General features: G+C 38.1%; 1 protein-coding gene across 8 annotated transcripts in view; it reads right to left on the bottom strand.

Annotated features, from left to right (window-relative positions):
* Slc4a10 (solute carrier family 4 member 10) overlaps positions 1-21742 on the bottom strand; it is a 270855-nt gene extending 249113 nt beyond the window's left edge. For 3 of the 8 annotated variants that reach the window (XM_028865529.2, XM_028865911.2, XM_028866141.2), the window contains exon 1: positions 21343-21741. In XM_028865529.2, coding sequence (XP_028721362.1) covers positions 21343-21390 — 48 coding nt within the window. In that variant the 5' untranslated portion in view covers positions 21391-21741. Of the gene's footprint in view, positions 1-21342 lie in introns of all 8 variants that reach the window. The other 5 variants (XM_028865767.2, XM_028865981.2, XM_028866368.2 and 2 more) reach the window with 3 other exon arrangements.
* Positions 21743-22556: the final 814 nt, after the last annotated feature.

Here is a 22556-nt window from a genome sequence, read left to right as displayed (position 1 = left end):
TGGTGTCTCTCCCCACCTTCTTCCTGGCTCTCTCTTTGAATTTCCTGCCTGCCTCTAAGCTGCCTTGCCATAGGCCAAATGGCTTTATTTATCAACCAGTCAGAGCAACACATATTCACAGCATATAGAAAGACACTCCCCCATCAAATGATCACATGAGACACCTGTCTTTGAAAAGAATAGTTTTTTGCAGGTTCTGCCTACAACATATAAGTTGATATGAACACAGTTGAGCAAGTGTCTTTGTGGTATGATTGAGCATCCTTTGGATATATGCCCAAGAGTGGTATAGCTGAGTCTTGTGGCAGATTGATTCCCAGTTTTCTGAGAAACTATCATGCTGATTTCCAAAGTGGCTGTGCAAGTTTGCACTCCCACCTTGCTCCACATCCTCTTTGGCATGAGCTGTCGCTTGTGTTTTTGATTTTAGCCATTCTGACAGGTGTAAGATGGAATCTCAGAATCATTTTGATTCACATTTCCTTGATATGCCTTGTTTTCTTAATACTCATGGGAGACCTGTCCTTTCCTAAACAGAAACAGAGGAGGAGTGGATGGGGGGTGGGAACAGAGTTGGGGGTGGCAGGAGGGACTATAAAGAGAGGAGGGAGGGGAAACTGCAGTCGGGTTGTAAAATAAATAAATTTGTTTTAAAAAGAAAAAAAGGTAGTTTTACCCTCAACTGAGGAAAACATAATGCATCATTTAAGAGAAGCAGCAGAAAGTTAATGAAATTCAGAGTCAAGACACCTTAAGGAATTCTAGTACTGACCTTGCTACTAACTTGTTAGATCATGGTCAGATAACTGAGCCTGAATTTATCATTCTTTTTCTGGAGATAACAACATCTGTCTGAATTATTTCACAGAGGGTAGAGACAGAAATAAAATCATGTGTGTGCTGCACTACTGATAAAGAAATGGAAAGAGCTGCTGAAGAACAGCCACCATGCCTTGAAGCAGAGTTAGTTAGTGCTGGGATGCTCCAGCAAGGACTACTGGTGAGAAGGTGGTCCACACTCACGTCCTTCACCCCACTGGCCTCGTCTATGTGACAGCTGAATGACAGGTAATATTTGTAACACATAAAAACAGAAAAAGAAATGACCTCTACTCAATTTTTGAAAAAATAAACCAATGTGACAAATTATTGTAAAGATTAAAACTATAAATTTAAAAAACACATGTTAATATTTTTATTTTTTGTCTGAGAAAACCTGCTTTTCTTTTATTCTGTAAGAAAACATACACAAAAGCCTCACTACTTAACCATGCTGGGTTTCCATCTTCTTGTAGCAGTCTGTTACTAAAGAGATGATTTGTGCATTCTAACCTGCCTTCAAATTGGGGTCGCCATTCCCACCACTTAAAGCATATGAATTATTTTGTTCTAAATGTTCTAATATTTTCATCAAACATAACATTAAAAAGTTACTTTTATTGCTACATTTACAAGCATATAATACGAGTTGGACATTGATTTGAACATGTCATCTTGATCATCAACTAATACTTCAAGTTCTTTATGTTTAACTTCTTACAATTTGAACATCAAAATAAATATATTCCTTCACAATTGCTTTGGCAGACTGAAACACCTGAAATTAATATGTTCCAGTGTGTGAAAAATTATGACACTAATAAACACAATGAACATGCAAATGTCACTGCCTGTGGAGCAAGAAGGATATCTGATAAATAACCTAGTTTCAAAGTTAAATATGAGGAATTGGATTTCTCTACAAAGAGGGGGTTCCCACAACAAATTTTGTTACAATCTGTCATTAAGAACATCTTTTATAATCATTCCAGAAAAAGAAAAGGTAGGTTTTTCAAATGCCTTCTCTAAGATCTCTCAGAATAAAAGATATGACAATCCCACAAGAATAGTACCTATTATAGAGCTATGATTAAATGAAGAAACTTCTTCCAAAGAATGTTGTCATAGAACTCTTCCTACCAAAGATAATGAAAATTCAAGGAACAATACAGATAAAAATTCTATGTAAGGAAGGAAGAATTTTAATGAATATGAAATGTTTTTATATCTCAGTAGCTAAGCTTTTCCATATATATATGGAATCACCAAATAACAAGGGAGGCAAAGCCCCAATAAGACATCTCTTAACACCAAGTAAAACCTCCAGTGGGTTATATCTGATTGAGTTGCTGGCCAAAAGGGCCCCAAACAACTTGGGCTATTGCCATGTCTGTTGGTTGCTCTCAAAAAAAAAAAAAAAGACGGTAAGTCCCTATTGCTGAAGACAACAGCTACATATCCCACTGAACACAGAGAGGTCATGCTGGTGCCATACAGCCTTCACCACCACCGACTAGAGTTCATGGTACTGCAATGTACTCTGTGTGCTACCAGAGGAGAAAGGTGAACAAAACACAGCTACAAACCTTTGATCTACCATGGCAACCTGCCTGACAACATTAGTGCAATGACAGCACAGAAGTTGTGAAGTAACCGACCATGATCTGATCAGATTTAAGACCCCCTCCAAGAAACGGAACCATGTCCAACACTGCCCGGGTGCTCAAGAACCTGAGACTAGACAGGCTGTGGACCCAGGGGAAAACCAGATGCTATTGTCCTGCTAAAGGAATTTAGCCGTAAAATGACTCCTCAGTGGGTAGTGGTGGCACCTTTAATTCCAGCACTCAGAGGCAAAGGCAGACCAGTTCTTGAGTTCAAGGCCAGCCTGGTCTACAGAGTGAGTCCAAGACAGCCAGAGTTACACAGTGAACCCTGTCTCAGAAGAAAAAAAAAAAAGGAATGACTCCTAACAACATTCTGCTATACTCACAGATCAGTGTTTCATCATCAGAGAAGCTTTGTCTCACAGGAGATGAAAACTAATACAGAGACACACAACTGGACGATGTGCTGAAAACTTAGTCCTAAATGGAAAACTTAGTCCTAAATGGGACATCTTCATCAAAGTCCAGGGAGCTATGTAGAAAAGGGGGAAAGATCGTTAAGAGCCAGAGGGGATGGAGGACACCAAGGAAACAGTGTCTTCCAGATACACAGGACTAATGCATGTGCAAACCAACAGAGATGCTTACAGGTCCAAGCCACATGGGGTCGCAGCACTGAGAGGGGAAGTGGACACAGCCCCATCCCTAACACAGAAGCTATCCACAATTTTCAACTGTTTGCACACTTAAGGGCAGGCCCCATGCTCAGCCATAGATGGCCAACACAAAGTGAGCTTACTGGTATTTTGGTGTTTTTGTCTCAAACTGCTTTGTTTGAGCATATTTTATCTTACTGGTCTTTTGCTTATATCACAGTTTCCAATTTTGTGTTTATATGGTGGGCAGGGGAGGGGTTGGAGTATATGTGTTTCTGGTGTTTTTTTCCTTGTTTTTGTTTCTTTTACAATTTTTTTGTTTGTTTGTTTTATTCAGCTTGCTTTGCTTTATTTTTCCTGCTTGTTTTCTAAAGAGAAAGAGTGTGTGGTCTTAGATGGATGGAGAGTTGGGAAGTATCTGGGAGGAAATTAGAGACAGAAAACCATGATCTGAATATGTTACATAAAAAAATATTTTCAATTTTAAAATGATTTAAAATTTAAAAGTATGGTATTGGTTATGTAAAATTGGTTATGCAGTTAATTTAACTTACAAGCAATAAAGAAATCATTTATCAGCCAGGCAGTGGTGGCGCACGCCTTTAATCCCAGCACTCAGAAGGCAGAGGCAGGCGGATCTCTGTGAGTTCGAGGCCAGCCTGGGCTACAGAGTGAGTTCCAAGAAAGGCTCTAAAGCTACACAGAGAAACCCTGTCTCAAAAAAGAAAGAAAGAAGGAAGGAAGGAAGGAAGGAAGGAAGGAAGGAAGGAAGGAAGGAAGGAAGGAAGGAAGGAAGGAAGGGAAGGAAGGAAGTCATTTATCAACTGATTTTAAAACATTTTTAGTAGTGCTGATTACAAAATATAAATTTACTAATATGGACATTTAAAAACACATTCTTAGATCTCTTTTGATTCATTCATAGTTCTTTCTAATCAACTAATAGAGTAGGAAAGAATGAATTTTATTTCCTATGTGTAACTGTGAAAACTTTCACAGTTGTTCAGAAATATACTGTGAAAATTATTAATTTAGCTTGATGTTTTCTGCTTCAAACACTGAAATGTCTTCCATTTATCTGCGATGTATAAGTCTAACTAGTAAAAACAAGGTACAAAGAAAAATTGTGTTGCCTGATTTTTGGAATCCTGAGTCAATTGTTTAAAGGTGTTACCAAGCAAAATTGAATTACTTAGAATGAAGAACATCACAGTAAAATCTAGCCAGTCTTAACTGGATTCACTCAGTCTAAACAAAGTACACTAAATTTTTGCCACTATGCGTCGTATCCTTATTTGACTTTTATCTAACTTGAATCTGAGTCTGGATCTCATGCTTATAGAAGCTTAATAAATCTATCTACTTAGTTCTATTATAAATAATCTAAAATTGAACAAACTTGCACAAAAATATTAACTCATACTGCAAGGTGTAAACCTTTGGTTCAATAGCTAAATTTTGCCAACATTTCCTATATTTATAGGAGGAGAATTTTAAACTTTTTTCAAGTACTTAACAAGAATAATTTATTTTAAGCTGAAGTACCATATGTATCCTGAAGTACCCTGTCACTTTTTTCCTGAGCGATTATCCTTTCCTCAGCCTTAGGTAGATGCTTTACTAACATTAGGAGGGTTTCACATATAATACAGATGAATTATGATGAAACTTCTAAACACACACCCAGAGCATGTGATAAATGTTCATTGCTTATTACTTTGACTGGCTCTTGGACTTAAGTTACTTTACTTGGTTTCCAACCAAGTGTTCAGCCAACATAAAATTCTTTAACAATGTTACTTTTTTTTTTTTTTTTTTTTTTTTTTTTTTTTTTTTTTTTTTTGGTTTTTCGAGACAGGGTTTCTCTGTGTAGCTTTGCGCCTTTCCTGGGACTCACTTGGTAGCCCAGGCTGGCCTCGAACTCACAGAGATCCGCCTGGCTCTGCCTCCCGAGTGCTGGGATTAAAGGCGTGCGCCACCACCGCCCGGCTAACAATGTTACTTTTAAAAATCATACTTTCTTGAAAATTTGACAGTCCAAGCAATGTAGGGTGTTTTCTTGTGCAGACTTATTTCCAAGATAACTAAATATGAGCTCTTATGTGTTTATTCATATAATTTGAACCATTATGAAACTTGGAGAAAAAAATAAAATTAACATGAGGTAATCACTAACCTGTATAAAAAAATAGGCAAATCAAGGTAAGACTAATAAAAAAAATCAAGTTTCCTTTCTCAAAAATTATTAAGTGTTTGCTATGATCTATACATATAAAAGTGTAGCTCTCACTATATTACAAGGTAATATTATTATAAGAAGTTTATAATATGAAAAATATTACTATTATATCTGTAATTCTTTGTTGTTTGAGAAAGGGTCTCTCCATGTAGCTCTGGCTATCCTGGAACTCACTATATAGGCCAGGCTGGCCTCTGTTTTGGCTAGGTTCTTATTCAATAAAAGATTACCATAAAGGAATTTAATTAAATAAAGGTAGTTAATCAATTAGAATTTCAAACTCATTAAATCACGTGAGTTATTTACATACTAAAGATTATGCAAAATGTCATTAGCCAGGCATTTTCGCCACTAATTTGCTACATATGCAGACATGCTTTTTAAGAGAAATGTATTGGAAACCAAACCTTCTGGGAGGAGCATTATACCCTGTGTAGGGTAACTCCAATTAAATAGTCTTATATGAATAGTCTGTTTATATGAATATATATACATATATATTAGTATGTTTACAAATGGATTTTTCAAGAATCTTTGGTGTTAGTTAAAAAGCTCAGTGCCAGGTGTGAGATCCCTCATCTCAAGTTATTGTCAGAGGTGTCCCAAAGACTCTTCAAAACAATATAGGCTTTCTTCATTGCTCTTGGTTGCCTACAAGAACTCAATAGTAAGACCCCTGCTGAAGACACCGTACACTTCTGTTCCAGGACATGGAAAAATCAAGATAATACTGACCAGAAAGCTTCTCCCGTTTGCCGCTCTTATAGCAGTGTAAGGCACTCTATAGGTAGCTAGGGTGAAAAGTTATCCAGGTGTGAACCCTGTAAGCTACAGTAATGACTGGCGCATCAAGGGATGCCCATGGGTTCAATAGTGACACAAAAGTTACAGAGGCAACCAACCACTTTCTGATTGGATTTAAGGCCTGTTCCGCAGAAGAAACACATTCCTGGTTGTGTAAATCTGGCCAAGAACCCATAGTTGCAGAACTCACAGGCTCCAGGGTAAACCTAATACTATTATTTTACTGAAGTGGTTTGATATAAAACTTCTCTCTTAATTTTTATTTTTCTACCCATATACAAGAGCAACTCTTACACCTCATAAGAGAAGTTTCTTTGTGCAAGGAATGCTCATTAATTCAGAAACTCCACCCCTGAATTATACTGTTAAGAGAGATAGGGAGGCTTAAGAAAATAAATTTCTCCTATAAATATAAGAAATGTGTGCAAAATTTAACTATTGAACCAAAGGTTTACACCTTGCAGTTTGAGTTAATATTTTTGTGCAAGTTTGTGCTATTTTTTGGTTTATTTATAATAGAACTAAGTAGACAGATTTATTAAGCTTCTATAAGCATGAGATCCAGACTCAGATTCAAGATAGATAAAAGTCAATCTTGTTAATTAAAACCTGGATATACGTCTGTTTACTCTGACAAAATAAGTCTTTTGTTATTATATGTATGAGATACACTTATAATCTGTTTGTAATAATTAGCCTTATTCCCTAAACTTATGAGATTTAAAATTTTAATTGTCCGTGTTATAGACTTATTTTACTAAACAAAAGAGTCTAAATTTTGCCTTATATATAGCTCATATAATCTATATCTGTGTCATGATGCTAATTATTTCTTTATGAGTAAGATGCCTCTTAAACTATATAAGCCATCTAAAGATTGATATATATTAGGTATCTGTAAATCTGTACACAATTACTTAATTTTCAAAATAGTTTAACTATTGTTGGTTATATTTTCATGAAACCTTATAGTTTACTATTGTCTGTTATGAGACAATTGTGTTTCTGCAAAGTCTTTTAAGTAAACTGCTAACATTCTACAAAAACACAGATTCTGACAAAGGAACCCGAACAACATTCCTATGATGCTGGGACATTACTCACAAGACAAGCAGGATAAACCAGGTATGCCTGACCTAAGAGGCACAAAGGGTTCACTGGTACTGACTTCTTAACAACTGTCACTTACCCTCTGCTGCAGCATGGATCAAATCAGATCATGCACTATGAGTCTTTTCCTAGCATCAAGAGACATTGGAGAACCAACTCTTGGAGAATTAATCAACAAGACCTTCAGACAATATTGTGCAGGGAGGAAGCTGTCAGAACTGAAATCAAGTCACTCTGGGCATGGCAGTGCTTACTTGTAATCCCAGGTCTTAGGAAACAGAAAAAGGATGATTTTAAGTTCGAGTCTAGCTAAGCTTCATGATAAGACCCTGACCCAAATCAACAAGATGGAATTGATTGTGTCAGTCCTTGCAAAATTAACTAAAAACCAAGAGATTATGAAAAGTAGTTCTTATGCATGGCTATATGGTACTAAATGTGTTCTAACATTGGTTCCTACTTACACTCTCTTTGTTATATTATTACAAATAAAAACTCATTCCATCTCAAGCTTGGATTACGAAAGCAAAAAATTGGGGAATTGTAACAAGCCTGGCAGAAATGCAGTATCTCTCAATCTAATTATCAGACTACTGAAACAATGACCCCCCCCCCCCCCCGCCGCCAAAAAAAAAAATGGATATTTCCCTAGGAATCTCATGATAAGAGAAAAAAAAGCTCCAGCTAGAGGAGGATCTTGTTTCTTGGAAAAAGATTCATGCAGTTCTAACCTATCAGACCACCTTAAATGTTAAGACTGAAGCCCCAACAATGATAGGCAGGACTACAACTTGACTAGTACTACTTTAACAGCATATCCTAGACCCTCTACTTAAACTTTAATCTCATTGCAGGACCCCTAAGATTTGGGGGTTTCCCTGGAATCTCTTAGTCTTTTTTCCCAATGTGGCCACATTGAACAAATCACTTTTTCTGCATTTTATTTTTTATTCATTTTACATACCAACCACAGATCCTCCTCTCATCTCTCCTCCCCCTCCCTCACCCTTACATCCCCACCCCCCATCCCCCATGCCCTCCTCCAAAAGGGTAAATCCTCCCATGCAGGAGAAGAGCAAAGCCTGGTACATTCAATTCAGGCAGAACCAATAGGTAATAGGACCTGAAAGCCAGCTCACTGCATTCTAATTTTTAAAAATAAAATCATAAACACTTCAAAAAGTGTTCAACATCCATCAGCCACCAAGGAAATGCAAATAAAAACTACTTTGAGACAACATCTCACCCCAGTCTCAAGAAATCAAATGATAATAGGCTTAATGGCCTTTAATCACAGCATTTGCAAGACAAAGGCAATAGCATCTCTGTGAGTTTGAGGCCATCCTGGCCTTCATAGTGAGTTTAGGGCCAGGTCATGGCTACAAAAGATTATTTCAAAAAAGAAAGAGAGAGAGAGAGAGAGAGAGAGAGAGAGAGAGAGAGAGAGAGAGAGAGAGAGAGAGAGAGAGAGAGAGAAGAAGAAGAAGAAGAAGAAAAAGAAAGAAAAGAAAAGAAAAAAAAGAAAGAAAGAAAGAAAGAAAGAAAGAAAGAAAGAAAGAAAGAAAGAAAGAAAGAAAGAAAGAAAGAACGAACGAACGAACTAAGTAACAAATGTTGGTGAGGATGTGGGGGGAAAGCAGCCCTTATTCACTGTCAGGAGTGCAAACTGGTGTAGCCATTGTAGAAATCAATGTAGAGATTATTCAAAAATGCTAGAGATTGAACTACCTTCCAGCTCAGCTAGTCCACACCTGGACAAATACCCACAGGATGCTAGATCCAATGGTGCTGCTCTTTTCATAACAGCTAGAAAGCAGAATCCACCTAAATGCCAATCAACTGATAGTGAATGTGGTATATATACACAACTGAAATTTTGTTCAGTTGCAAAAGAAAATGAAATTATGAAATCTGCAGGTAAATTCCTAAAACTGAAAACTTGTATGGAGGTAGGTACTGAAAGCATGATAAATGCAGCATGTTCTCTCTTATATGGGGATCCTAACCTCAAATCTCTAATCTGTGTGTTCAACTTGGGCCTGTAGGGGCCAGGAAATTAGAAAGAGGCTATTGGGAGGAAGACTTCTTAAGGGATGGAGGGAATAGAATAGATACTATGAGAGTGGAAAAGGAGAGGAAAGTTTTAATCAGGGAGGAGGTAGAGGAGACGGGAGATAAGATTCGGGAAGGTAAGCCAAAATGAAAGTGGTATGAAAAAAATCATATGGAACCTTATCTTGTAACCAAATGAAAAACTACAGTTAATTTTTACGTATTATACAATTATACACCATTCCTTTCAAGGGTCAGGTAATATTGTTGGAAGATAGAACAGAAAAAAATGAGTCAGAATATAGGGTAAAAGGCTGAGAAATGTCATCTCCTGGGCAAGACACAGCCACAGCAATCATGAACTCACAAGCAGCTTTACTCATAATAACGAGAACCTGGAAACAACTCAGATGTCCCTTAAACAAACAATGGATAAAGAAAATATGGTACATTTACACAACTCAGCTATTAAAAACAATGACATCATGAAATTTGCAGGCAAATGGATGGAACTGGAAAAAAATCATCCTGAGTGAGGTAACCCAGACCCAGAAAAATAAACATGAAGGGGACATTAGCTGTCAAGTAAAAGATAATCATGCTGCAGTCCACAAACCCACAGTGACTAATCAATGAGGGGGGATTAAGAGGGGGTGCAAGGAACTCCCTGGGAAGGGGTAATGGAATAGATTTCAAGGGTGGACTGGGGGCAGGTGGGGTTGGCGTCAGGAAGGATCAAGTAGGGGTAGAGGGAAAGAGAAAATACCGGGAGAAACAACTGGAATTGGGGGGCATTTCAGGAGTGAGGTGGAAACCTAGTGCAAATGGAAACTCCATGAAATCTATGAGAGTAACCCTATTAAGACTCCTAGTACTGGGGGACACGGCCTGAACCCACCATCTCCTCTAACCAGGGAAGACCTCAAGTAGGAGGACTGGGGCACCAACCCAGCCACAAAACCTTTGACCTACAGTGTGTCCTGCATGAAGAGTTTTCTGAGACCAGAATCATCATCAAAAAGACCAGAGAGTATTCAACCAACAATTCACGGGAACAAATGCAGATCCCACAGCCAAATATTAGGCAGAGCTCTGGGAATCCTGCAGAGGAGGAGGAAGGATCGGAGGAACCAGAGGGGATAGGGATACCACCACAAAAACACAGCCCACAAAATTAACTGACTGGGACTCATCAGGGCTCACAGAGATCAGGGACCCTATAGGAGGTCTGACCTAGATCCTCTACATATACATTATGACTAAGTAGCTTGGTCTTCTTGTGGGATTCTTAACAGTGGGAGTGAGAGTTGTCTCTGACTCTTTTGCCTGCTTAAGGGACCCTTTTCCTCCTACTGGATTGCCTAGTCCAGCCATGATATGATGGTATGTGCCTGGTATTATTTTTTTAATTAAAAAAAGATTGATACATTAGATATACATCAGAAAGCATCCATCAATAGTGAGGCATTGATGGAGTAGGAACTCAAGGCTCTACTTCTTGCTACTGAACTATTTGTTACTAATAGATTTAGGGAGAGGGAGTCATCACCACTAGTTGTGTGTGCACTAGTGATGCCACCAGGAGCGAAAAATTAGCTACACTTTCATGGTCACATAGATTTCCCTAGTTAACCTAAATGGGTCACAAACAAAGGCAAAAGTAACAAACCTGGGAAAGGGACCAACAGCAATGATTCAGTGCTAGGCAAACAGTCAACCACTGACCTATATTCACTGCCCTCTTTTTTTTTTTCCTTTTAACTTTTTTTTTTTTAAAGACAAGTCTCACTAAGACATTCTAGCTGGTCTTGAACTTACTATGTAGCACAGGCAGGTTTTGAATTTGCAATCCTCCCCTCAGCATCCCAAGTAGCTAGAATTACAAGACTGAGCCCCCAGGCTCCCAAGTGGCCTAGATCCTACACTTTATAGACGGGAATAAAAGAAATAGAAAAATCATCATGCAAGAAATACTAAAATACTTACTACAGGAAATATTTACCATGAGGATGCTAAAGCTTAAAGGAAGTACACTTGCATATCTCAAAGGATCTCCATGATTTTATGACAAAAGGAAAGCTTTTTTTATTTGTTGTTCCAAAAGCTAAGAATTGCCTCCATAATCAAGGTTAATAGCACCAAATACAAGAGGTCATGTGTCAAGTGATATGAGACATAGAAAAGGGAACATCACCTCCATGGTATTAATGACCAAAAATTTACAACTTGAATCTTATTATAAAATCTTCAAACAAATGCACAATAAGAAATAAACAGCTGGGCAGTGGTGGCACACACCACCTTTAATCCCAGCACTCAGGAGGCAGAGGCAGGCAGATAGATATCTGTGAGTTCGAGGCCATGCTGGGCTACAGGTGAGTTCCAGGAAAGGCTTCAAAGCTACACAGAGAAACCCTGTCTCAACCGCCCCCCCCCAAAAAAAAAACAGAAAGAAAGAAAGAAAGAAAGAAAGAAGAAAGGAAATAAACAGTTTTTTGTTTTGTTTTGTTTTGTTTTGTTTTAAGACACAAAGTTGGGTGGGAAGAAAGGGTTGGGGATCTGGAAAAGAATAGGGGGAGGGAGGGTGAACTTGATGAAAACTCAATGCACAAAATTATAAAAAAATAATAATAACAGTAATATCTTTAAGTGACCTATATATGTCAAAAGTGTCAAGGTCACAAATTAGAGAAGATTAAAGAGGTGTGATATGTAATTTCTAAATTAAGTATTAAACACATTTAAATAATAGAATATTTGTAGAAAAATTAATGATGTATTTTTAAAATTTTTACTGTGGGACATGTGTGATGTGTGTGTATGTGTGTGCAGACCAGAGGTCAATTCAGATGTCTTCTTCAATTGTTCTCCCCTTTTTTTGAGACAGGGTCTCTCTCTGAACCTGAAACTTACCAATCCTGCTAGACCAGCTAGCCAGTGAGCACCTAGGAGTCTGTCACTATCGCTCCAGCCCTGGGATGCCAGGCACAAATCACCACAGCTAACTTTTTCCATGGGGACTAGACATCCAAACTCAGGTCCTCACACTTGTACAGCAAGCACATTACCAACTGAGCCATCTTTCTTCCACAGCCCTGCCTAGCTCTTGTAACTTAATTTAACCTGTTTCTCTTCATCTACCTTTTGCCTCGGGCTTTTTACCTTTCTTTCTGTGTGTCTTACTTCCCTGCTTCCTCCAGTGTCTGGCTGGCTGGCGGGTGCCTAGTTTCTGGCCCTGGGTGTGCCCCTCTTTTTCTCCCTCATTCTCTTCTCTTCCTTCTCTCCTCTCTTGAGTCTAGATTTCTCCTCCTGCTTGTTCTCTCTGACCACCAGCCCCACCTATCCCTCTCCTGCCTAGCTATTGGCCATTTGGCTTTTTATTAGACCAATCAGGTGCCTTAGGCAGGCAAGGTGAAACAAATGTAACACATCTTACATGGTTAACAAAAGCAGCATAAACAAATGTAACACACTTTTACACAGTTAAAGTAATAGTGCTGGGCATTGTGGTATGCGCCTTTAATCCCAGCACTCATGAGGCAGAGGCAGGAGGATCTCTGTGAGTTCAAGGCCAGCCTGGTCTACAAAGTGAGTTCCAGGACAGCCAGGGCTATTATACAGAGAAACCCTGTCTCAAAAAGTCAAAAAAAAAGGTAACATTCTACAGCATAAACAAATGTGACACATCTTTGCCTAGTTAAAATAATATTCCACAAGTAATGCAACTGTCACTGCAATCTAATCTTGTTTTAAAACAGTTTAGTGCCCAACCCAAAATTCCTTTCAAGCCAAACAAAATCCCAACATGAAGGGGAGTAATTCCAAATTCCAACTCACAGATGAGGAACTAATGGCAGCTCCACACCACAAGTATATGGGTAGCACAAATTAGAGAAGATTTCTGTAGAGTATCCTCAAACTTCCAGCTCTTAGAATCTTCTATTAGCTTTGAAGGAATGTAATTACTTTTTAATTAGATGAAATATTTTCCAACTTTAGGTAAGTACTCATTATGTATGTGAAACTGGGTAAGTTTTTCATATCTCAGAGCCTCAATTCCCATCTGTGAAGATGGAAGACATTAGCAACATTTCAGGAGTACCATGAGGATTTGAAGTATTTGTACCTATGAGCCTGAAATAACATCTAGAATTGCCTCATAAAGTTTACCTAAATACCATTTCAACATGCCATTCATATAGTGCCACTGTGCTAAGTCAGGAATATATAATAATATAGAGCATGCTGAACAAAGAATCAAAAGATTCAGGTACTAGATTGAGTTCTCACTATTAACGATTAGAAATGGTATGTCCTTAGACGTATTTCCTTATGTCTTTCAGTTTCAGGCTCATCATCTGTAAATCAAGAAACTAGTCTGCTAGGCATGGTGGCACATGCCTCTAATCCCAGCACTCAGGAGACAGAGGCAGGAGGGTCACTGAGTTTGAGTCCAGCCTCGTCTATATAGAGAGTGCAGGCCAGCCAGAGCTACATAGTAAGATCCTATCTCAAAAAAATGGGGAGACTAGTCTAAACTCTGACTTGTAGCTTATTTCTACACTCCTCTTACCAAAAATATAAGAATCTATAAAGAAGTTGTACCAATGATTCTACAACAAAAAACACCATGGTATCCCGGGCAAATTCAAATAAAAACTGTTAAGGAATAAATTACACAACGTCTACAATTTCAAGAAAAAGAAACCAAGTCAGTTTTGTGAGGTTAGCATTACCCTAATAGGAAAACTAAATAAGTACATCTGTTTAAAAAGGGGGGGGGAGGATGGAGGAAGGGAAGAAGAGAGAAAAGAAGGATAGAGAGAAGGGGGAGGGAAGGAAGGAAGCTACAGACCAACATCTCTTATAAACATCAAGAGATCTTTAACATAAATCCAACTCCTTTTCATGATAAAAATCCAATAAACTAGGGACAAAGATGAACTTTCTCAGGTCAATCAAGAGCAACTACAACATTCTACAGCTATATCATACTTAATGATGAGAAACTCACAGCTTTCAGCTTAGACCAGGAACAAGGCAAGGATGTCCCCTCTCACTCCTATTATTTTAACACTGCCATAACTACAATAACATTAAAGCTAAAGAAAGAGAGAAATATAGATTGGGAAGGAAGAAATAAAAATTTTCTTTATTTAGAAACAAAATAATTGTTTATGTAGAAAATCCCAAATTACCAACAAAAAGTCCTCCTGAAGATAATACATACAGCAAAGTGAAAGATATAAGATATACACAAAAATTAGTTGCTGTCAATTGAAATTTAAAACATATTAACATTTATATTGATGCCAAAAATACATCTGTATAAATGTAACAAAATATATACAAGGTCCATTTAAGGAAGAGAAAAAAACTGACAAAATAAATCAAATGACTAAATAGAGAAATATTGCATGTCCATTAAAAGGAAAAGTCATTTTCTAGACATCTGTGTTGTGGGATATTTGTACACTGTGTAAAGATGTATTGCTGTGATTGGTGCAATAAAAAGCTGAATGGACAATAGCTAGGCAGGAGGTATAGGCTGGACTTCTGGGCAGAGAGAGAGAGAAATTGGGAGAAGGAATCTAGGCTCGTGATTTTGCCAGCAGACTCACAGCAAGTCGGATGTGCTGTTCTAAGAAGAAGTAACCGGTAACTGAGCCACATGATAGAACACAGAGTAACAGAAACAGGTTAATTAAGTTATGAGAGCTAGTTAGGAAAAAGCCTAAGCGAAGGCCAAGCTTTAATAATTAATAATAAGTCTCCATGTTATTTGTGGGCTGGTGGTCCAAAGCTAGTCTGACAAGAATGATTGCTACACATCTCTTCTTCCAAAACTGATCTTCAGATTCAATGCCATCACAAGCAAGAGAAAATGAGTAAATCATCTTGTAGATATCAGTAAACTGATCCTCTGTTTTTGTAGAGGGAATAATCCTCAAAAGACTTTTTTTGAAGAAGAATAGTAGATATAAAGGACTGACAGCACTCAGTATCAAGACTTATAATAAAGCTACAACAATATATAAAATAGCTTGAGAGAGCAGAAGAAGAGAGACCACAAAGAGACCCACAGCCATATAGAGTCTATTATGCCTGATCTTTGACAAAAGAATAAGGCAATACAATGTAAATAAATGATAATCTTTGTCAACAGAACTCTGGAACATCTAGATATCCATATCCAAAAAAAACATTAATTTCAACATATACTTAACATACTTCAGAAAAAAAGTAACTCAATATGACTCAGAAATTTAAAAAAATACAAAACTATAAAACCACTAGAAGATAACATAGGAGAAAAATCTAGATGACCCAGGATTTTACAGTGACTGTTTAGATAATAACAGTAAAAGCATGCACAAGATATGAGCAAGTTCAAGCCAGACAAAATCCCAGCATAGAGGCAGAAAGGTGGGAACAAAAATCCTACCACTGACTGAAGAGTGTCAATATATGCTCATCAGCTATAACAGAATATACCATTCTGGTGGTATATTCTGTTGCTGATAAAAGTGGCTATATATGTGGACAGAAAAAAAGGGTGTATGGAAAACCTCTGCATCTTCTACTTAGTATAACTGTGAATGCAAACTGCTCTAAAAATATAAAACCTATTCAGAATTAATATTGTGAAAATTCTCTATCAAAACCTACCCATGGATTCAAGGCAATTTCCATCAAAAAAAAAAACTCTAATGTAACTCTTCATAAATAAAGCATAAGAGACCCACTTGCAAAAGTCAAAGCAATCCTGAGCATAAAATTCGATGCTAGAGAGTCACAGAATCTGAACTCAAAACATACTACAGAGTCCATCATGACAAAAACAGCATGATACTGGCACAAAAGAAGACATATAGCCCAACAGAACAGAGTAGAGGACCCAAAAATAAACCCACAGTGCTACATCCATCTAATTATTTTTAAAGGTGAAAAAAAAACTTTGCATGAAAAAAAAACAGCCTATTAACAAATGGAGTTTGGAAAACAAGATATCCACATGTAGAATGAAGTCAGAATGAAGTTAAAATAATGAACTTAGATCTGTATCTCTCAGACCATACCACCCCCCCCCCAAAAAAAATTAACTCAAGATGGATCAAAGACTTTAGGATAAGATTTGAAAACTCAGAATGCCTGTAGAAAAGTGTAGGGAAGATACTTCAAGATAGAGACTTTAGCAAGGACTTTCTGAGAGGGAACCTAATGCAACAGTCCATAACTCCAAGAACTGAAGAAAGGGATTGCATGACATTGACAAGCCCCTTCACAGAAACAACATTGTGAAGAGACAGCCTTCAGAGTCAAGAAAATCGCTGCTAGTTCTGTAGTTGACAACAAATGAATATACAGGGAGAACATATATAGAACCCAAACAATAAAGTACCCCAAACCTCAATCACTAAGTCAATAAATAAATCAGCAAATGAATACAACAGACAGTCCTTAATAGAGATATGTGACAACATGTTCAACATCCCTAGTCATGAGGAAAATGCAAAGCATCTCTAAACTGAGATGTTACCTCACTCCAGTCAGAACAGCTATCACAAAGACAATAAATAGCAAGTGCTGCTGAGGGGATACAGGGAGAAAGGAACCATTGCGCACTACTGTTGGGAACATAGACTTATACAGCCACACAGAAATAAGTATGGAGATGCAAAAATAACTTAAAAATATAATTACCATATTATCTGGCTATTCCGCTCATCACTATCTCCTCAAGGGAATCTAAGTCAGCATACCACAGAGATACCCACATATCCATGTTTACTGTTGCATCACTCATAATAAGATGATATGAAGCAATCTAGTTGTCTACCAACAGATAAATAGATAAAATATGTGATATATCTAAAAATGGAATTTTTAACTCCTAGTAAGAATGAAATTGCATCATTTGCAAAATCCAATAAAACACTGTGTGTGTGTGTGTGTGCGTGTGTGTGTGTGTGTGTGTGTGTGTGTGTGTGTGTGTGTGATGAATGTAGAAAATTAGAGAAGAGGATGTAGATTAATGAGAGAGAAGGAAGAAGAGAGGATAAAGAGAAAATAAATATAAGGAAAGTACATTATATATATTTATATCTATATATGAAGATTTCATAGTAAACCCCATTATTAGTATGTTCATATAAAATATAAAGTCTATTAAAAATAATAACAAAATAAAAAATACACAATGTCACAAATGGTATATTATAAATGAATTGTTCCTTGTTTCTAAAGAAAAATCACATACCCCAAGGAAAACATGAGGTAATTTTTATGGCATAAGCAGTAAGCCAGGTGTGATGGTATATATTTGCAACCCAAGTTCTTCCATAGCTGAGGCAGGGAATTTTCTTGAGGCCAGTCTAGATTGCAGAGTAAGACTCTATTTTATTTTATTTTTTTTTAAAAAGTATTAAATCTTCAAGTTACATTTCTTTTACCTAAAAAACATAACAAAGGACTGGGATGTGGTTCAATAGTATTCAATAGTAAAGTGCTTGTCTCGATGTGTGACTTCCTAGATTCAAGTCCCTGCACGTAGATACATAAGAAATCTCAGTTAACATTTACTGCACAGCCTGACAGAGACAGTATGCGAAGAGCCAAACAGTCTTATATCTTGTAAGATATGAGAAGAACTGAGTTGAAGTTCCTTTGGGCACAAAGGTTGCAAGTGGTACTCACATTTCTTCATTCACACTCAGAACATTGTAATGCACTTCTGCTTGTGTAGGTAGAGTTTCAGTTTCTGAAGTAACCATCATCAAAGGCTAAACTAAAATGATATCATAAATATATCACCATGTCTTCTGATTATATATAGATTGCCACCTTGGCCCAGATTTTTCCTTTACAGTTTAAACTATCCCTCTTCCTTAATCTTACCTAAAAAATTTTAATATAAACTTAATACATGTATAGTTTAGATTTTCCCACCCATCCTCACAACCTTCGCACCCTATGCATATATTTATTTCTATAGTTTACCTTTCTAGAGTAGCTTTTCGAGTAAAAATTAAGATTGATTTCTTATACTACATCTTCTTATGTAGTAATGTGTAACAATTTTGTTTCAAATTAAAATTATAATTTAGATTATGATTCAAACTAAATAGAACTATTACTTAGCCAATCCATGTTCTCTTTTTCCAACTTTTTCCATTCCCTAATATAATTTTATAGAAAATTTTTGTAACTTCCTTTCTGCAAATAAAATAATGAAGTTGGGAGTTTGGAAAATGTAAATAAACACAAAAAGATGCTAAATTCCACCATCCATTCCTATATGGTCCCAATTGCATTTAAAATTGGCCTTTGACCACTGAGACAAATCAGTTGGCAAAGGTGCCTGCTGCCAACCCGATGGACCTGAGTTCTTTGACCCTCAAGGACCCATGATGAGAGGAGAGAACTGGCTCTTAGAGCTGTCTTCTGACCTCTACACATGTGCCATGGCGTGCAAAGTGACACCCTATACACAAAGAAACAAATGAATGAATAGAAATCAATTAAATATACCATATAGATATACTGTAGCCTTCCCATTGTTCACTTGTGGAATGTAAGACCTCAGTTTTCCAAGGTTACAGAAAAAAATAAATAGCAGTGTCAGGTTCAGGCACAGAATGTTCCTAAATAAATTTATCACATTGCCTCTCATATAATTGTTTGCAAAGTCATCTGATAGATTTTCTAAAATAAACTCCAAAGCTACTGCTTTCTCTTTATATATGTATACATGAAGAGCTCAGAAACTGATTGTAGTAAGCAAGTTTTAGAAGATCTCTATTCTAGTCTTGGCTCCCTTACTATGTATAACCTTCATCATTCTGTCTAGACTCCATGTGCCTCATTTGATTGTCTTCAAAATAAAAATAATAAAAACTGTTTCACATAGCACATATGACCTTTTTAAAAAATTAAAGCAATTGGAGAAGTTAAAAACACTATACAAATGTAAAATCGGGTTAAAATTTCACCATTTTTCCTAATTTCTTAGGCTTATATATTTATAACACAATGCTAACATGATTCTGCATTACCATTAATGCAGAGCTATTCTTTACTAGCCATCATTGCCCATGAAATGCAAGTTTTTAAATGTGGCTGTTAAATCTTTCTACCAAACATTGTAGATCTTCCTTCCTAGCCAAACTTTTATGTCCCTTTGCTCTTTTAAGTCACAAACCCGTTGCCCTTCTAGCCTAGCAATGTCATCCATTTCTAAATTCCTCCAGATAATCCTCATTTGGTCTTAAATCCTTTAACTGCTCCCACCAAGTGACAATCCATAAGCCACATCAAACTGGCCTCAGCCTGCTTTTCTAGGACAAGTCCCAGCCCCCACGAACCCCCCTGACACAAAAGGGATTTTTTTTCCTCTATATTTAATCTTTCCTAAATCTCTATCCTGTAATTCCTGGGTATAGTTCCTCCTTGTTGTTTATAGACCAACAGCTCCTGGTATCATTAACACTATTTATTCTGAGTAACCACAGAACCATAATTTATGTTATCTATTCGAGTTAAGGGGTAACACAAATCTTTTACTCATTTTTTCAAAACTACACACACACACACACACACACACACACACACACACACACACACACACACACAAAATGGCTCTAGCTTTAAGCAGGCAGGCTAACTGACATACTTCTTTTTTTCCCCTCTCTGACACTGCCCTTGCTCTTAATTTAGGTTCTGTTCTTCCCACCTCTCTGCTCCCTCCCTATCCAAACCTGGCGTCCTGGGGAGCACTGGGCATGCTCAGTAGCCACAGCTGATGCAGAAAGCAAACCCGGATCTTTTTTGCAGCATTACAGCCTGGCTGGAGCCAAAGGCCCTAAATCAGTGGCCCAGAGATTGCTCTATCCTCCTACGATATCATTTAGCTGTGTGTTTGAAGGATGGGTATGGATTTGGAAAGAGACAGCTTGTAGCGGTCCTGGTCTGCAAGGTGGGTCACAACTGAGCCGCTAAAAAACAGCCGCTTCTGTGGTTTGGTGCTGCGGAGATTTCTGCTGTTCTGAACCATGATCACGCTGATAGAAGGCTAGGAACTAACGTTTGGCATCTCTGCTTCATCAAGTAAATGCTGACCCGCATCCTCCTCCATGCTGCCCTTAAACATAGCAACATGAGCTGCCCCGGACTAAAAAGGATGTTGCCTGAAATCCGAAGTCTGTGTGCCAGACAGAAGGATTGTGTAGAAGACAGGCAAATCAATCACTCCAAAAATTAAATCTAAGCAGGCAGCTAAAGGACCCAGCGATAAACAGATGGGCTAATTCCAAATGACAGTTCAGAGATCTTTTCAGACACTCAAATGTGAATAGTATGCCTGTCTCCCAAAAACCTATACCTTCCACATAAATGAACTGTGATACACTTCCCCTTGAGAAAGACACTGACAGTTCTCCCTCCCTCCCTCCTTCTCTCTCTCTCTCTCTCTCTCTCTCTCTCTCTCTCTCTCTCTCTCTCTCTCTTTCTCTCTCTCTCTGTCACACACACACACATAAACACACACACACACACACACACACACACACACACGATCTTTTTTCCCTGTTTTCTGCGGAAACTAAATCTCTAGATTCACAACAGCAGCATATTTCCTCACCTCACTGTCTGAGGATGGAGCACAGGGAAGAAATGTATCAGGGCTAAAGAGGATAAAGGGGGGCTTCTTTATAGGGGCTTGGGCCAGCACTGCAAAGCCTCAGAAACAGAAAGATAAGCAATAACAGGCAGGGAGACGGACACACAACTGCCCCTGCTACTAAAAGCTAGCCATTTCTTCAAACAGCAACAAACATGAGACATTTCATCACCATGCTGCATCCATATTGAGAGGGGGGGGAGCATGTGCTCTGTGCTTTAAGCATTTCAGTCTCCGGAGATGGGAGGAGACCCTGTCCATATGTTGTGGGAGCTCTCCACCACCCCAAAAGTGCACTCTCCCAGCACCTAGCAGCGTGCCACTTGCCTGACAGGTTCTGCGGCAAAGCGGTTAAGCTGACAGCAGGTTGTCTCTTACCGTGGGCAGCAGCGGCTCCATTTGGGCTCCCTGGTCTTTAATGTCCATGTTCTGTGGCACCTCTGGAAAAAGCACCTTGCTCTGCAGTGTCTTCGGTGTCTTACACTCAGCCCGGCACTCGCTCTGCTTAGTATTCGGATCAGGTAGCTCTGAAGCAGGAGGCAACTGCACACTCCAACTCACCAGAGTCACATGGCTCCTACTCACTCGGGCTGCTGGCCAGGTTTTGCACGGACTGCCTTGGATCCTTGGGCCGGTAAGACAGATCCCCAAAGCCCTGAATCACTGCCCACACCTGGATACTTGTATAAAGTACAGCCGACAATGCTACAAGTGCAAAGGGCGTTCAGAATTTTGCCTGAGATGCTAACTTCTTACACAAATGAGTCTGGCCTCTAACCAGCTCAGTCTCATTTTGACACCTTGAAGCACTCGCTGCATTTCAGAAACCCATAGGAAATAACAGTTCAGACATGATGATGTCAGCACAATAGGAGTTCTCTCACCTATTATCATTTAATAAGATATTTGATGTAATATGATCTCATAATTATATCAGTGAGCTTGAACTGTTCACTAGTTTAAAATTGTAAATTATTGTTAAATTGGTAAGACCAATTTTTCAATGTTTAAATTGTGAGAAACTTTGGTAAGCCATACACTATTAAAAATAAGATAAACTTTTCTAAAATTTGTCTCTCAAATAAGAGAGGAACAGAAAACATTTTGATATTAAAGCACCATGAAAAGATAGCACAACTGATGAGCAGCTTAAGCACAAATACTTTTGCCTTAACTAGTTAGTAGTTCACACAAGGAATGGGGTCAAAGAACATCGTTAGAGGGAAGCAGGTGGTGATGGTCATTGAGGGACTTCATACATATTCCCGGGAATTCGTTATGGGATCTGTTTTCTGAATGTGGAGTCAAAGCCGGGGCTTTTAATGTGCTAGGGGTGAGCTACATCCCCATCTCTTAGGTTTTGGAGACAGAGTATCAGCAAGTAGAAAAGACTAGTTTTGAACTAGTGATCTTCCTATCTCTGCCTCCTAAGTGCTGGGATCACAGATGAGACAGTGCTGTGCCTGGCCGTATCCATTTTAAGTCATGAAATCCACATTTTACTGGACCTCAGACTAAGAGTATAAAATTAAAAATAAATAAAAATGAAGAACTTTCAAGAGTTAAAGAGGATGACTGAAAGTTATGACTAT

The sequence above is a fragment of the Peromyscus leucopus genome, chromosome 4, assembly GCF_004664715.2.
Source record: "Peromyscus leucopus breed LL Stock chromosome 4, UCI_PerLeu_2.1, whole genome shotgun sequence".
NCBI classification, from domain to species: Eukaryota; Metazoa; Chordata; class Mammalia; order Rodentia; family Cricetidae; genus Peromyscus; species Peromyscus leucopus.
This window is presented reverse-complemented; position numbering and strand designations above follow the sequence as displayed.